This window comes from Psammomys obesus, unplaced genomic scaffold, assembly GCF_907164565.1.
Source record: "Psammomys obesus unplaced genomic scaffold, mPsaObe1.curated_primary_1811, whole genome shotgun sequence".
Taxonomy (NCBI): Eukaryota; Metazoa; Chordata; class Mammalia; order Rodentia; family Muridae; genus Psammomys; species Psammomys obesus.
This window is the reverse complement of record NW_026592890.1, coordinates 5,995,479-6,012,373: the sequence shown is the minus strand read 5'-3', so window position 1 is coordinate 6,012,373 and position 16,895 is coordinate 5,995,479. Positions and strand designations below refer to the sequence as shown.

The 16,895-nt window shown below is 46.6% G+C and overlaps 1 protein-coding gene across 4 annotated transcripts in view; it reads right to left on the bottom strand.

Moving 5' to 3' along the window:
• The window catches only part of Zdhhc14 (zinc finger DHHC-type palmitoyltransferase 14), a 284,482-nt gene that overhangs the window by 85,780 nt on the left and 181,807 nt on the right, over positions 1–16,895 (bottom strand). For 3 of the 4 annotated variants that reach the window (XM_055615905.1, XM_055615902.1, XM_055615903.1), the window contains exons 4-5: positions 2,806–2,943; positions 319–367 (exon numbers count right to left, since the gene is read on the bottom strand). In XM_055615905.1, the coding sequence (XP_055471880.1) occupies positions 319–367; positions 2,806–2,943 (187 nt within the window). The remainder of the gene's footprint in view (positions 1–318; positions 368–2,805; positions 2,944–16,895) is intronic. The other variant, XM_055615904.1, reaches the window with a different exon arrangement.

Below are 16,895 nucleotides of genomic sequence, written 5' to 3'. Positions count from 1 at the left end.
AGCCTGACCTGATGAAGCCAGCCCAACCCGACGGCTGGCTTCTGGGGGTGGGACAGGGGCAGGTAAGTCTTCCTACATAGCTCTCTAGCTAAATAGCTCTTCAGTTTAGACAGGGCTGCATGAGTCACCTGGAGACGTGCCGTTCAGATGTCATTCATCATACAAGCAAATGTTCTCTAAGGCTCTCAACACCTTATAGAATGAGTAAGAATGTGATTTATGAGAAGAAAAGCCAAAGCCAGAAAGATAAAGAGGTAAGGGTATGAGTTGGTGACATACTGAACCCACAAGTCCCCACAGAGCCACTGGAAAGGATATCTCGCTGGACTGTCCTTAAGGGCATTGAGGAATCCCGTTTGCTGTGAACCTGTGGGAATGAAGCCAACATTTAGTGTTCAGACATCCACACCATGCTCAATGCTCTCATCCACATAAGAACAACAGGCATCTAAACATCCACTACACAGTATTTGGTAAACCTTAGGGCGCCCAGTTTACTGATCAGAGACCATGATTTCACTGAAGCCATTCAAGAAGATGGCAGATTCATAATTAGAACCAACATCTGCAGGACATTATTATTTTTTTCAATGAAAGCAGATGCATGCCTGTATATTTTCCCATAAATTAGAGCTTTGATTACTCTTTTGTCTTCTTCACTTTGACAGGAAAACAGCCTCCTACACAGTTTCTTCTGTTGTGCCCACATTCATTAACTTTTGGCTGCAGAGGTCTTAAGGGACTTGGCTACCAGCGACAGTCTCTCTTGTTCTCAGAGTAAACAAAGATGAAGTTCATTTACTGACTGCTTTTGGGTGATGGTGTTGCTCTTGTCCTGAAAAAAACACTGGGAGGTGTGAGTTAAGCTGTGTGTGATGAGATGAGGGACTGTGTTTTGTAATTTATATATTGACATCATACTTTAAGCAAATTTTTAAAGATTTGTTTTTATTCATGTGTGTGTGTGCATGAATACACGTGAGTAGGTATGAGAGCTTGTGAGGTCTAAGAGTATGAGTGGTGAACTGGACAAGTGTGTGTGTGTGTGTATGTGTTTTCCTGACATTTATATACACAACTGGGCAAGTGAAAGCCAGCCTGAAAGCTCTGGAAGGTAAGGCTGAGGCTAGGAATATGATCTGATAGTGTGAAATGGAAGCATTTTGAGCTTTCCTGAAGGGCATAGGGGTATAAGCCATGCCTACGTGAACCATGCAGAAATTCACTATGCCATTCAGAGTTTGAATCTGGTTAATTTTGGTGTGTGACATTTTTATTTATTTGCAAGGCTTTTTTTTTTAATAAGAAAGTTTATAAAATTAAAAAAGAATGTAAGGCAAAAATACTACTTCTGAGTGTCACCGTGTGTGCTGGGGTATTGAGATTTACTCTCTGCCCATGTGAACAATCGTTTCCTTCAAAACAACATCTAAGGCCCTTGGCGTTCTCTTTGCTGCTTTTGTGCATAAGTCCAAAGACTGGCTCCACTTTTGCCACTTTGGGATTTACAAAACTCTGAGGGGGGGGGTTGTCTCTGCGAAGCCACCCTGGCCCCAGCTCCAGCTGTAAGAGGATTCTGACAAATACTAGGCTTCTCTCAGAAACCCACTAACTTAGACTCTCAGGCACGCATTCCAGATTTGGGTCCCATCTAGACAAGAGAATCGTAGTCAGAAATGACTGGAGTTTAGAAGAGCTGTGAGCCCTTCGGGTAGGTGATGTAGTAGCACACTTGACTGAGCTGGGAGACCGATGGGAATCGTTCTGGACCCCTGCTTCCCCAGTCTGTACACAGACGCCCCAAAACAGGAGTGGGGAATGGGGCGGGCCTTAACCTGCCCCATTCATGACATCCATGTTGGCAGGGGAAGAAAATAAGGCCTCTCTGTTTACATACTTCCAGAAACACAGCAGTGTGAGGCTGTGCGCTTGTTCATGGGTTCTTATGCTTCAGGAATGTGGGCAGTGGCACTCTAATACAAGTTTAAAGCTTAGATTTGTAGTTAAAAACCAATTAATTTCCTTCTCAACATTTCCCATTGTGGGAAAGTGAACGACCAAGACAAAAGAAACTCAGTATGAACTTCAGAATGGTGAATGAAAAAAAAAAAAACCAACAAAACAAAACCCTCATTTCTTATACAAATATATTAAAATCATTTATTTTCAAATATATCTTTTAAGAAAAGTTGCATTCTTTATATGTCAGAGGTTGTTTTTTCATATTCTTGCAGAAAGTTGAATATCTCATTGAATGTATAGTTTATGTATAGTATATGTGTGTATGAGAAAATCCAGTATTTGTCCCCAGCCACATTCTTCCTCTAGGGATGTATATTTTTAAACCATGGGTCAATAGATAGCATGTCATATTTTTCCTCTAGGGACATATATTTTTAAACCAGGGGTCATTTGAGAATAGACTCAGCTATTCAATGGTTATCATTATGTTTGTAGATCCTGGTGCAAAACGAAGGGATGAGCCTTTCAGGGGATCCCCAGCCAATGTCACTGAGGTTGTAGAGGGCAGGCATATCAAGGGGCGCCTTGTTAGTGTAAGTGGAACCTGGCCCAGATGTCATCTGGAAAGTGCCATTGGAGGGATGGGATTTAGGAAAGAGAGAGGGATGAGGAGGGATGGAGAAAGTGAAAAACAGAGTGGGCAGGCTGGAGGTGAGGAGGAGAATGGGGAAAGAGAAGGAAGAGAAAGCCAGAAATGATCAAAAGTAGTAAATCAAAATAAATCAGAAAAGCCAAAGTCAGGCAAATGGTTACATACGTAATCTGTTCAGGCAGCATACTTACGAAGAATGACGTGGGTGACAACGAATGCAAATATAAAGACTGTCAGGAAAGACAGGGATAAAATAAACATATAAAAAAATCTGTAGTTTCTTTTCCCCACACAGTTGCCTACCCAGGGACAGTGGTGATCAAACCGTTCTGAAATGAGAGGCAGAAAAAAGAAAAGTGGAATTCAATTAATAAAACATCTGTTTATACGAGGGTGTCCCTCCCTCCCGCAATACTCCACTAATAGAACAAAACAATATCATAGTATGTATCTCCAAATGGACTGCTCAGAGAGATGCTCATTAACATTGAGACATTTCAGGAACATCATCATGCTTACAACAGAACACAGGTGTTTTGAGACCCAGATGTGAATTCCTCTCAAATAGTTAAAGAAACAGGAGTACATATTCTCAAACTCAGGAGTTAAGACTTGATTCTTCCTCAAGGGAAACCTTTGTGTTCACAGAGCAGATTTCCCTTTGATAGTGCCAGTGTCCTCTGATGATGAGGACTGGGCTGAGCTGGGCCTGGGTATGTCATTGGGTGGCCCCTTGATTAAGTAAGTGGTTGCAGAGAGAGTCATAACAGGCCTAGGGCAGGACAGAGAGACACTCCTTTGTTCTCCCATCCCAGTTATAATGACTTAACATAAACTAGTCACACACATTCAGACATCCTTATCAGGAAATGATGTCCCTATGCTGTCTTACATACAAGCAACACGAGGCACGAGGAGAAGGGAGACTGCAGAGGCATCCCGTCCAGCATCTGAGGATTAATCCCAGCCTAATGAGGCCTGGGATTAGCCCTTTAGAGATGCTTCCTCTCCTAGCGCCCACACAGCCTGTGGTCCTTCCTGATGGCATCAAGCTATGTCTGGGCACTGTACCCCGTTACTCCACTGTGCCAACGTGTAAGCCCAAGCCTTCTTGTGTTAGGAAAATTTGCAAAGTTCGCAACGCATTTGCGATCTGCCCTTTCTCTTACAAGTGATGGCAAAGTGTTTTCTCCCACCATTTAGCTGATGGTCTTTGCGGACCTGATGTCCCGTGTCATCCCAACAGCCCACTTACATCAGACCTGTCGTGAGCCAGGGGATGCTCAGCACTTGACTTGACTTTGTAATCGGGCTCGATCCTCGGGTTATTGCCTACTAATGTCCATCTCTCTGTATAGGCTCCACCAAACAGGGAGGGAATGTGCTGCCGAGTGTGAATTTGTAAATAAACGTGACAGAGGCGGTCAGGTTCATGAGTCACTAGTCGTGGATCCAACCCCCTCTACGCCACTTGCTGAAAAGGCACAAGGACACCTGGGTCAGGATGGTGGTGTAGGAAGTGGAAGGGACGCTGGCCTGCGAGCAGCGCGAATGAGAAGCAGTCCCTCTGAAGAGGGTACAGCGGACAAATTTCAGAGCTCAGTGGCCTGGTCACAGAGGTGACAGCCCCTAAGATACGGACGCTTGAGGAAAGTGACAACTATCGGTGTGCCCCTGAGATTTCCACACTGACACGCGCTGTCAGCTAACACCTTCTAATAACCGCCTCACTGTGGTTTGGGGAGGGTGGGCTATGCAGGCAGAGTGTGGGGAGTCTTTAGGGCCATGAAAACCTGCTGGGTAGTCCTGGATACCTATTATGTTGCTGGATGTTTGTACAAGACCACGGGACCTCTAATCTCTAATGCAAGCCACGCACTGTGACAGTATGTCAACACAAGGTCATCAGTCCCCCAGTGCTCACTCTGGTAGGCGTGTAGATGACGAGAGGCTGTGCATGGGGGTGGGGTACATGGAAACTCCTGTGCCTTCCGTGTGTGCGTGTGTGTGTGTGTGTGTGTGTGTGTCTGTGTGTGTTCAAAAACTAAACAAACATCATCTCCCCAGGCCATCAGTCTACTGCCTATTCAATGGCAGGTCTGCATGATGAGGAATGCAAAAAGAAGAGGAAATATCTGAACCAGGCAGATTTCCCCCAAGACTCTAAGGCTATTATTTTGAGCAACTGCTTCTCTGCTTGACAGCCGAGTGCAGAAAATGGGACTGAGAACAGAAGCCAGAAGCAGATAAGCACTGTTGGGCCAGAATCTGCCTTTGCCTGGCTGAGCAGACCCTGTGTCAGGATGGGGCCTCTGAACTGCAGGGAATATGGCTCTCAGCAAAATTCACATGTAAGCATCTAGAAGCCTCCAGAGGACAAGTTTTTACTCTGTGTGGCCCATTTCTACAGTGCAGGCCTTTTGATTTTAGCTCAGAAATCTTCAAATCCAGCCAAGCCATGCTGCTGAGCTCTTTTGACAAACAGGAACAGCCAGCCAAGGATGACCTGATGAATCTTGTGGTTTCTTGGAGGCCTCTGGGAAGCCAGTGCTTTCAGGGCAGGGCTTTTAAATGGAAGCCTGGAAGCCATTTCCCTTAGAAATGTATCTTGTTGAAAATGCTCTTGGCTGACAAAGTTCAGCTAAAACTGCAGGCGCGCTGAGATCTCATGGTGCACTGAGCTGTTCTCACATCTTGTGTAGATGCCATGTCCACAGTGGCCACTGGGTCTGAGGCTCCCAGGCCCCTCTTTGGACCTGGAAAGCATGGCATCAAAGGCCTGTGAAGGGGCCTGGAGCCTGCTATCGACTCTATTCCCCAACCCTGTACTCACAGCACTTCTCCTGATTTGCCCTGCACTGTCCATGATCGAGAGAGGCCCGGCATGTGCCTTTCTCTCCACTATGGACTCTGTGCAGGGACAACTATTTCTTCTGAAGGCTCAAGAGCCAACTGTCTGTTGATAGTGCCAAAATGGCCACCTCCTACCTTACTCTGAGATGCCCGCTAGACCTGGCCGGCATCCAGATACACCTTCTCCTATAAGACTTCCTGTTACTCTTTTGCAAATATGAGTCTCTCTAGACTACTATGTAGCCAGCTACGCAACCCGGAAACCCAAACACTACTGCTGACCTCATATTTCCCTCTCCAACCACGTCCAATCCATGAGCAAATCCCATGTATGTACTCTGCCCACTTTCGTTTGAAGCCACATTAGTTTTTATTTGTACTTAAACACCAAACTACTGACTAGGCTCCAATCCAACAGCTATTTACCAGGCGACTGTAAATCTACCTGCATATCGCCAGGACTTCCACAGATGATGTGGTTAGAAATCCAAGAACGTTGTCTAAAATTATGAAATAGCTGCTGGAAGCATTCCACTGCCCTGAAGTCGTCTAAGGACTTGTTTCTCCCCTCTCCGGCATTGTCCCACCCCATGATTCCTGAGGGTGTGGTGAGCGCTTTTTAATCCTCTTTTTTACACTAGCACTTGGAAGACTTGTACTAAATAGGCATTATTTATAGAACAAATGACTTTCAGTGCCTTTGTGAGCATTCCTGGTGGGCAGCTGATGGCCTTGAACAAGGGTGGCAGAAGGAGAGATGCTGGGAACACCAAACACGAGGAAATGCAAGGGGCCTTGGCACGTGGTGATGCTCAGAGTAGTCGGGGGCTGGGTAATGCAGGGAACAAGCAGGTGACCACTTCTTATCATGGGAGGCAGCACAGTTCCTTTAAGCTCTTCCATGGAGACCCTAGTAAGATCCGGAGGACGCAGGGGTACCAAGTCGCCTGCCTCAGCTCCCAGGCAAGGAAAGAATGCTGTCCAGGGGTATGCCATTCAGAAAAAAGAAATAGGGTCCTACCTTACGGCCTTAACTTAGGAACGATTAAAGCCTTGACTTCTGAATGATCCAGCCACATAGTTCCAGCGAGAAGCATTACTTCCTACCACTGGACAACAGGGCTCTACCACCTTTCCTGTTCTCCGTGTCACAGCCCAGGAATCCCTGAGAAGGGTGGCCGAGACACTTAATCTCTGATTCAAAGAAGATCTGGGAGAGGTCAAATATGAAAGAGAACTTAGAATAGTGGAATGCTAGTAAAACTGGACAGGAACTGGAAAGCCACTGAATCAAGGAAAGAAACGTGCTTATAAAAGCTGTGTTTGAAGGAAGCCAGAAAAAATAACACATTTTAAAAAATGGTTAAAAATTTGTTGGTCATTAAAGGAATTCAGTGCTGTACTGATCTGGCCTGAGGTCCATATGGGTGACCTGGAGCCAGAATTTAGCCTTTTCTTTTTCTTTACTTCTCTTCTCTTCCCTTTTCTTTTTTCTTTTCTCTTCTTCTCCACATCCCCCCTCTTCTGCCTCCTTCTTCAAGACAAGGTCTCATTATGTAGCTCTGGCTGTCCTGGAACTTACTCTGTAGACTAGTCTGGCCTTGAACTCTTGGAGGTCCACCTGCCTCCCTGAGCGCTGGGACAGCCACGCCTGGGAGAGTCTCAGTGACAGACAAGATGTCTTAGTTCCCTAGAGCATCTTGAGAATTCTGTGACACAAGAAAGGGAAACCACAGTGGAGGTTCGAAGCTTCTAATCTAAATGTTAATTACATCCAAATTAAGTTAAATGTTTTTAAAGATTCAAAGTGGAAAAATCGCTTTTCTTTAAACCCTAGGCTCTTTTCACTTCCAAAGTCAGAAGCATTTTCCCCTTGCGAGGTATTTTCTTCTAAATTTGTTTTAGGACAAATGTTGAGATACAGTGACACGCATCATCACCTGGCCTTAGGGGCTACATAGCACTCCTAAAGTAATCCTACAGGGACAGCTGAGAATTCACTTTAGGGAAGGATTCGAGGACCGAGTCTTCCTCACTGAAGGGTTCCTATCTCTGTCCAGACTGAAGCTGTGAACAGCTCCCCACTGCACACACGGCCGGGAAGGCTTTGGAAGAGGCCCCTGGCATCTGTCCCTTTGACTGTTCTTGCTTTTACACAGCCTTGGCTCTCACCTTGCTGGGACCCAGGAACTATGCAGAGCACTTAGCATGAACTGTTATTTATTTTTAGTGCAGGCTTGTATGTATATGTACATACGTGTGTGCATGGCTGCATGTATGTGGAAGTTGGAGAACACCGTTGGGTGTCATCCTAGTGATACTGTTAACCTTTTAAGACAGGATCTATTAGCGGTCTGGATCTTACCAGTTAGGTTAGGCCAGAAAGCCCTGGGAATTTTCCTGCCTCCACACCCCAGCTTTGGGATTGCAAGCATGTAACCACCACATGCACATTTTAACATACATGTCCGGGACCCAACTTAGTGTTCATGCTTACAAGTAAAAGGGCTTACCATCTCTCCAGCCCGATTCTCATCTTTTACTTCTCATACTGTCTAATGGGCCCGATGCTAGGGTTCCATTTTACAGGTGGGAAAATGCCTTGGGACCAGGTGTACACCCATACTCTAAACCTCTTTCTGGGGCTGCCTCTGATGCCAGCTCTCTGCTGGTCAATCTGTCTCTTCTGGAGCAGCTGTTTGGCGGTGCTCTTTCAGGGGTCACATGGGCGCCAGGTCCAGTGAGTCCAGGAATGAGGACATATAATGTTCTGCTCTACTGGGGGAGCATGTTTCTTTCAGCGGTAATCACCAGCCCCTGTCTACAGGCTTCTACCCTTGATTGACAAGTCTTCGGGCCCTGGGAAGGGGAGACTTATTCTCAGCTAGGACAACACCGGTAAAGTGGGGACTTTTAACGCCGCCTCGGGAATTTGACAGGGCTCTTCAGTGGAAATTACAGCTGGGTATGTGGAGCCTGGGGGTGGGAGTGGGGTGTAGAGCCGAGCAAGCACCAGGTAGGAAGCTTCTTCCCCTACCTTCTCTTCTCAGACCCCTCTCCCCAGAGGCATGCTATCTAATTTGCTGGAGAAACAAAATCTTATGTATGAACTGTGTAGCCTTACAGTATTGTTATCGTGCTTCCAACGGGGACTCAGCATCTCCACTTAAAATCTCAGATAAATTCAGTCATATTTTTGGGATAGAAATTTAAATGCCAAAAGGCACTACATCTTTTCCTATTACTGTTTGTATGGGATTTATCATTTTGGCATCTCTCCAACGTCTTCTAAAATAAGACTCTTCAGTTTTCAAATCCATTTCTTTAAAAAGAAAAAAGTCTTAAGGGGCTGGAGAGATGGCTCAGGGGTTAAGAGCACTGGCTGTTCTTCCAAAGGTCCTGAGTTCAATTCCCAGCAACCACATGGTGGTTCACAATCATCTATAATTAGGTCTGGTGCCCTCTTCTGGTGTGATGGCACAATGCAGGCAGAATACTATATAAATAATAAAGAATTTTAAAAGTCTTAAACTCTTCAATATAAAAAAAACCAGTAAATGTAGAATTGTTGTCTTTATGACACAACGCTGCCTTGGGCAGTTGTGTGGCCCATTCCAAAGGGTCCCTCCCCTCCCCATCCCTGCGGTCTCACTGACTCTGGCCAGGCCCCCTTACCTACCAGGTTGCTGGGTCTCTTTTGCACCTGAGTTTTAGAGGAGTTTGCCTGATGGACAGTGATGGTCCCTCCACTCTCCTAGAAGCCAATTTGTCTTCTCAAACGGTCTAGGTCTGTTTTCACCACTGTTTTCCAGTGGTCATACATTTATGTCTCAAGGAGAAGGGCCAAGCCGGTACCGGGAAGTCGAGCATTTTGAAGCAAGTCATACTGTAACGGCTACTTAGAAGCTGTGTTTGCTATCCTTTCCACTTGCCCCCAACTCTTTACTAGATAACTAAAACAACAAAAGCCTGACACCTCTGCTTTCATCTTATATCTGTCTCCCCTGTCTTAAAACATGGGATTAGACTCTCTATGTGAGTGTGTTTATCACTCAAAGACCACCTGTCTAAACACGGTGATAACTCATCTATTTCACCCATTCTAGGCTTAGAAATGGAGGTAAGCCTGACTGAGCTACCTTACTCTCAGTTTTCAAAATGTCCCGTTCCTTACAATACCCGCCAAAGGCAGCTTGTAGTCATTGTCCTAAACCTAAATCACTTAGATCCCAGGAACATCAGAACTTCACAGATCACCCCGCTTCAAACAGGAACAATCATCCAATGTCCCCTTGAGTGATAAAGACTTTGGCTACATGGCAGACACAGACCTGAGATAATGGTCAACCAGACCACAGCTGACCAAGACTTTTAACTATGCAGGTCTTCAACCCTGGTTCCAATCCATCCTGTACTGAAATACAGGTTAGTACCCCAAGGATGGACTTCGTGTTCTGCCACCTTTCCCACTGGCCAGTCCTTACCTACAGTCCAGTTACTTCCCATCTGGGCTCGGGGGAGGGGGCAAAGCTCTCTTCCCTACACCCACGTGTGTTCTTTTTCTTTAGAAGCCTGTCTCACTGGCCACAGGGCCCCATCCACCCAGGTGCCCACTGGTGAAAACACACTCATTTTTTTTTTCTCTGTGCCTGATTATCCCTCATGTGCAGGCAGTCAGCAGGAACTGCTAATTTCATTTCTAGTCTTTTCTAGCTTTCTGTTCCTGAAGCTTGCCAAAGCCTATGCATCTTTGCACCTTCTTTTCTGAACTGCTGTCACCTGTTCAGGAGGCCCCTTGCACTGTGTCCTCCACAATGCTGCCAGAGGGACCTTTCCATGCGAATGAGATCTCATCAGCTTTCTGGCCTGTGTTCCCTGGGTGATTCCCTGGGTGAAGGGGCCTAGGTCTCTTCTTGCCGGTGGTACCCCTATGTGTCTGTGTTGCTGACAGTCCTGATGGCCAGGTTTTTCCAGACAAGCACCCTCACCCCCCACTCTCACCTTCTCTTCCTCACAGAACCACAGCGGCTACGCCTACATCTGTGCTGTGCTTTCCTCATTGTGTCTAATTTTTTCAAAAATGGGCCACTGCTTATAACGACAACTCACAACAACAACAACTACAGAAATCCAGTGGATTTGCAGCCAGGCAGCACATGTTTGTTATAATGACCCTGGACATTCCAAGTTGAGGTCCCAGTGTGTGTGTTCTGCACTGTTATCAAACCGCATTACACGGCTGAAAGGACATCGGTCTCTAAGTCAGTGTCCTGAATTCGGGTCCTGGCTTTTTGCCTGTTGAGTAATGGAACCCAAAGTTCATTCCAACTCTCATCTCTCATACTATGATTCCATTTTAAGAACTGAAGTTAAGTGTGACCACTTTAAGAAAACGTGGAAGTGCTGGCAGGCTTCAGCTGAGAAACTATAAATAAAGGACTTAAAAAAACCGAGGCTCCGGGAGCCCCAGGTTAAGTCCAGAACTAATCGGTAGCTCTAAAAGCAGACAGGAACTACAAAGCACACTTGGGTGTGTGCAGACTTCTTAGAGTCTAAAAACAGGGCGTTGCTTCTGTTTCCTGTTGCACGTATAAAGTGCAAACACTCCACTGAGTCACTATGTTCTAGGCAGGAGAGCTTAATCGGTTCTCTAAACTAAGGCTCCCAGAAGAACAGGCAGAAGGCTTTCTCTTACTGTCAAGGCAGCTGCACAGTTTATGGGGCCCGCTGTGGAATGGAATCACGGGACAGTTTATAGAAAAGCTGTGTAGAACTTTGAGATGTCCCCAGAAGAGCCCAGCATCCACCTTGGACTGTGTGAATGGACAAGCTGCACATCTTTAACGCCTGTCACAGGTTAAAGGCTTGGAAATGAGACTTTCTGAGTCGTGGCAGATAAACATGTAGGGGTCTGGCTGGCTTTTTGGAAAAGGTTACAGAGGATTTGTAAGGCCAAGCCATAGTGAAGAGTCTGCGAGCAGGAGATAAACCTAACAGTAGCCAGAAGCAGGTCCACAAGGGCAGCCTGAGGCAGGAGGACAACTCCCTCCCTGCTCAATCACGGCCCTCTGAAAGCTGCCGGTAGCAGAGCCCCTAGACCTGGGGTAGGGAGACTTCAGGCTGCTGACACTGACATACCCGAGATGAGGTCCACCAGCTGGAGGGGTGACGGGAACAAGATTAAGAAGGAAGGAGGATAGGCTGTCAGGAGAGACCAGGAAAACCAGAGAGGAGAGTCAGCCAAGGGCCAGCCCAACCTGCCTCTCCTCTGTTCCCTTCTATGGTCCCGCAAACTGTTTGAACCTCTATGGCCATGGTTCTTAACTGCTTTTTTTCATTTCTCAGCACTTTGAAACACTTATGAAAACTTCTGGCCTGTCCTAACCTACCCCCTACAAAGCAATCTACATTTTCTGAAGGAGCCCTGCTCCTGGACACCAGGGCAAAGAATTACCAGCCTAGGAGTACAGATCATAGAAATTGAAGTGACTTATTTCAACAACTAATTTAAAATAGTTTCATTGTAAGAAGACAGACCAGCAGGTGCCTCTGACAGAGCAGCTGCTTTCTTGCCATGAGGCATGCTAATATGCCTTCCCTGGTGTGCCAGAGGCATGGCTGTAAAAGCCCAGCCATGTGTGGGTAAGTACTGGGGCTGGCCTGGTATAACTCAGTCACTTACTCATAAGGGAAGTGGTTTTGTTTGCTCTTTAACTCTAGGTTCTTTTAACTACAGGTCAGAGCCAACAAGTAGAACAGGTCAGTAAGTTAGTGGATCGTGACCAACCAATACCAAAAAAGAACACAAGAGGACGCATTGGCCATGCTAAGTACTACGTCTCAAGACTTCACCTCTGAACTGGGGATCACTGGAATCCCACCAGAATAAAATGAATTTCTTACTGTGACTCACAGTGAATCACAAGGATGAACACTATTGCTTTAGGGCACAGGGAAGGTCTTAAATTGCTTACTGAGTAAATACACGTATGCTAACTTGTTCTATAGCAGGCCTAAGTCTGTGAGGCGTTTTCATGACGTCATTTCCACCCTGCAAGGGCAGAATACTGATCAGATTTAACCTTTAAAAAATATTTACCTTGAGGGTCTGCAGAAGGTGTGTGTGTGTGTCTGTCTGTCTGTCTGTGTGTGTGTGCATGTGTATGTGTGTTCAGAAGTCAGCTTTGGGTCTTCAATTGCTCTTCATCTTGTTTCATGGCAGAGTTTCTCTCTGGCCACTTTGCCACACGAAGCTGGCAGGCCAGTGAGCCCCAGGGTTCTTTCACTTTCTTTCTCAAGTAGAGGGGAACTATAAATGTGCGCCACCGTGCTAACTTTTTGCTTTTTAACACGCTTCCTATGGGGATTGAACTCAGATCCCCAAATCCCCAGACCTATGTGGCAAGTACCTTGCCTAGAGAACCTTCTTCCCAGCTCTGAGACCTAACTTGCCCTTCTCAGAGGTCTAAGGGTGAAGTCACAGGTGAAGGGAACCTTATCTCTTTCTGTTGAGAGCACTGAGCAACAGGGTTTAGAAACGCTTCCTTGTTCTCCAAAATAGAACAAAGGTGATGGTAGATTCCTAAGAGGAATCTTGATTTAGTCCTCTTCTCTGGCCAGTGTTGCCCATAAGTGCTACTGCTGAGGAGTTGCCACTCAGGAGAGAAACACTTACCCCCTTGGGAGCTTACACGTAGCTGGGGAAGAGACAATCTCCAAATGACCTCATGCATGCGTCTGCCATGACCACACAGGGCTTTAGTGCTAAGGAAGAGTACGGGAAGATGCTAGGCGCTGGGGATGGGAGGCTCCTCTGCAGTGATGAGAGAGGAGCCAGAGGCTGAGGGCTGGGGCCAGAAGGCATTGAGAAACATGGTGGATAGCCAGCTGGAGCACAGGACTTGCAGGATGGGCATGGGCCTCAGGGGCCTTCAGATAGGTGGAGGGGTCAAATTCTGCTTGAGGATGGTTACTCGAGTGTCAGGCAGAGGCTGGATTATGTGGAGAACAGGAATTGGGGTAGGAGGTTCTCTAGGAGACTTCTGTGCAGATGAAGTAAGAGCTATGGTAGCCACTGAGACAGAGAGAAATGCAGTTGGGTTCCACCTGGTAAGTGAAAGCCCAGGATGTGGGGAGGGGTGAGGTGAGCAGAGTGTAGCAGGGAGGTGTCCCCCTGGGACTTTCTGAGCAACACTGACCTTCAGTGGTGTCACCAGGGAAGACTGACGTGGAGCATCTATGTCTCCCCAAGTGGAAGTATCTGGTATCATCTACCAAGTCTGGAGCTTGGAAGAGAGATTTGAGCTAGAGTAAAAAACCGTGAGAGAGAGACTTGTGGAAAGCAGAGTGGGGCCATGTAGAGAGTACATATTCCAAAGAGACATACAGCCACAGACCATACACAAATAAAAAGGATGGAGCAAGCCCAAGAAAGCAGGGGAGGGGAGGGGAGAGGAGGGAGAGAGGGAGAGAAGAAGAGAGAGAGGCAGAAAGAAGGGAGAGTCTGGCCAGCAGACCTCGGTGGAGTAATTGCTATGGCTTTCTGGGTGTTGAAGAAAAGTATTTTTAAAACTGACTGCATTTAGACAATTCCAGAGGAGGCAGGCAAGCGCTTGGCCAGAGGTCACCCGTCTATTGGCTTAGAGCCAGCTACAGTCACAATCCTTGCATGTCAAGCAGCAGCTCTGAACTATGCATGGACATTAACCCCAGATAAGGTGAACCAAAGCTCCAGGAATTCTCTGGTTTAGACAGTCCTGCTAGTGCAACACGTACTTTAAATCTTTTTTCATTTTGTCTAAAATAACTTCAATGAACAAACAAACAAACAAATGCACTGATTATAGAAGAATCATAGAGTGTAAAACTTAATGTAAATGTACAGTGTTGAATCACTAGAGCCCTCTAAGGTAGCGATTTTGGAGTTGGAGAGATGGCTCAACATCTGTAAAGATGCCGCTCTTGCAGAGGACTTAGATTCAGTTCCCAGCATTCACCCTGGGCAGCCCACAACTACCGGTAACTCCAGCTTCTGGGGATCTGACACCCACTTCTGGCCTCCAGGGGCATCTGCACGCATGTGGCACATATATTAATACAAGCATGCACACACGTACACATAAACAAAAATTTCAAGAGAAAGCATGTTTTAATGTGAATGAGGGTGAAAGTATATATAAAAGTATATGAGGGTCCAAGACTCACATGAGGAAACATGACAGGAGCATGTAGAAAGTCCCACAGGGCTGAGCAGTCAGCAATTCTGGTTCCATGGACAGGTGAATTTCCCGTTGGACACTGATAATTGGTGCTCTAACTATGTTTCAGGTGCCCAAATCGTTAGACTGTGGGCAGACAGAGTGCTGGCTCTGCACAGGGGCTGGGAGCGGGAGCTCTGGTTCTTTTACAAACTAATATTCTGGCTCTGTACATTTTGTGTACAGATGTCCCCTAAGGTAGAGTTCTGCTCTATAGGCATCCCAACAAATTTGAGCTCCTGGGTCAAAGAATAGAACCCTCAGTGAGTGTCTCTACCTTTCTGGGGTAGGCAAGCTCATCTCTGCCTCTTCTCGCTTGGTGCTCAGCTCCTTCCTACATCCTGACTCCAGGAGCTACCCAGAGACTCAGGGTGACTGACACCTAAGACGGAAGACCTTCAGAGACAAGGCTCATTAAAACTTCAAGTGTTGTTTGTACCCAGTCAGGGTCCAGATAAGGTCCTGGGTAAGGTCCAGCAAGCCTATCCCTCTGTGGGGCAAAGGTGAGTGGACTCATTGCTAGAACCTCAATAATGGCATGTAAGGGATCTGTGGAGTGTGTGTGTGTGTGTGTGTGTGTGTGTGTGTGTGTGTGTGTGTGTGCCGTAACCTCTGAAAAGGACCATGATGATCCAACCCCATGGATGAGGAAAACATTTCCAAGTAGCATGTTAGCATGCTCTTTGTTTTCATGGAGAAGAGACCTCAGGCTCATCTAGATCCTCCTCTGGGGCCCCACAAGGTGCCATGGTCTCTACGGTTTTTCTTTCTATGCATGCTAGCGGAAGCGCTACTCGCTCCAGCCTCGGCACTCTCACGCTATCCCTGGGTGTTTGCGAAGGCCCTGCCTTCTCTGTGGGCTCTGCCCCCGAGCCTCTACTCCCTTCTACGGCCCCAGAAAAGGGAAGACCTGCTTAGGAGAGAGCTCACAGTGGGGTCTTCTGCTGTGGCATCTCTAACACTTTTATTTAAGACCTTTTTTTATTTAACACTTTTTATTTAATCAAGACGCCTGCCCTACTCACCAAACAGCTGTTAATGCTCTCTATGATGCTATAGCACCCTTTAAACTGCACACAGCTAAGCAAAAGACAAGGCTATCGTGTTGGTGACGGGGAGGCAACCGGTTAAGGATTGTTATTGAGTAACTCTGGGTATCCCTTCAAAAACAGCATTGTCCTAACCAGCTTTGGGGGAGCTCCCATCTCACACGAAAAGAGTCGTGCCCCCAGTACCCATCCTGGTTCCTCTTTCTGGCACAATTGTTCTGGGTTTTCGCAAGGCCTCTGATGTCACATATGTCATCATCGCCTCTCACAACCCCCTATGCCGCCTGACTCCTTCCCCACCTTCCTCCTTTCCCATTATTTCCCATTCCACATTTCACCCTCTGTTCTTGCCTCCCTCTGTGTGTCTGACTTTACAGCATGGATCATATTCTACTCTGGCCCGGTAAAGCTCATCCTGTTTCTGGGTCCTCACAACAGTTTCAAGCTGCCACAGATCAAATTCTGGACAGTCATCTATTTTTATAGACTCAGGCCATTAGTTACAACACAGTAAAAATATTCAAATTTCACCTTTTTCTTTTTTTTAAAGCCATGGTATCTATCTCATTGACACTGTCACGTGGCCTAGAAATGTGTTATGCCCCATTCATAACTCTTCTGCAGGTTCAACACACGTGATTTGAAGCATTAAGTTTACATGTGGGATATGCTGGAGGAAATAATATCCTCTGTGACCTGGTAGTTCCTCCTCTGATACATTTCTGGGCTCCGTCCAGGCCTTCCCACTCTTCAGCCACCACCTTAGTCTTATACAGTCACCGATCCTTGCTCTGCAGCCAGAGTTCCATTCTCCGACTCTACCCTGTGGCCCACTTTACAGCATATACAGACATACGTGCAAGGCCACTTGTCATTTGTCCTCATGATAAAACAGACCCCCCCAGCTCTGTTGCAATCTGTTGTACTGTGAGTCTCTGCTTCCTCGTTCTGTCTGTTTGCCCCTGTCCCAGCTCTTTATATGCTGTGCTAGCTTCCCAGTATAGCCTTTCAATTCACCTGCCTCCCTCTATCTTGCTAACTAGAACTTGCTTCTTGCAGATCAGATGGGCTGGGATGCTCCTTCCTGTGCACTGAATGGGCTTTCTCATACTCTCTCACATG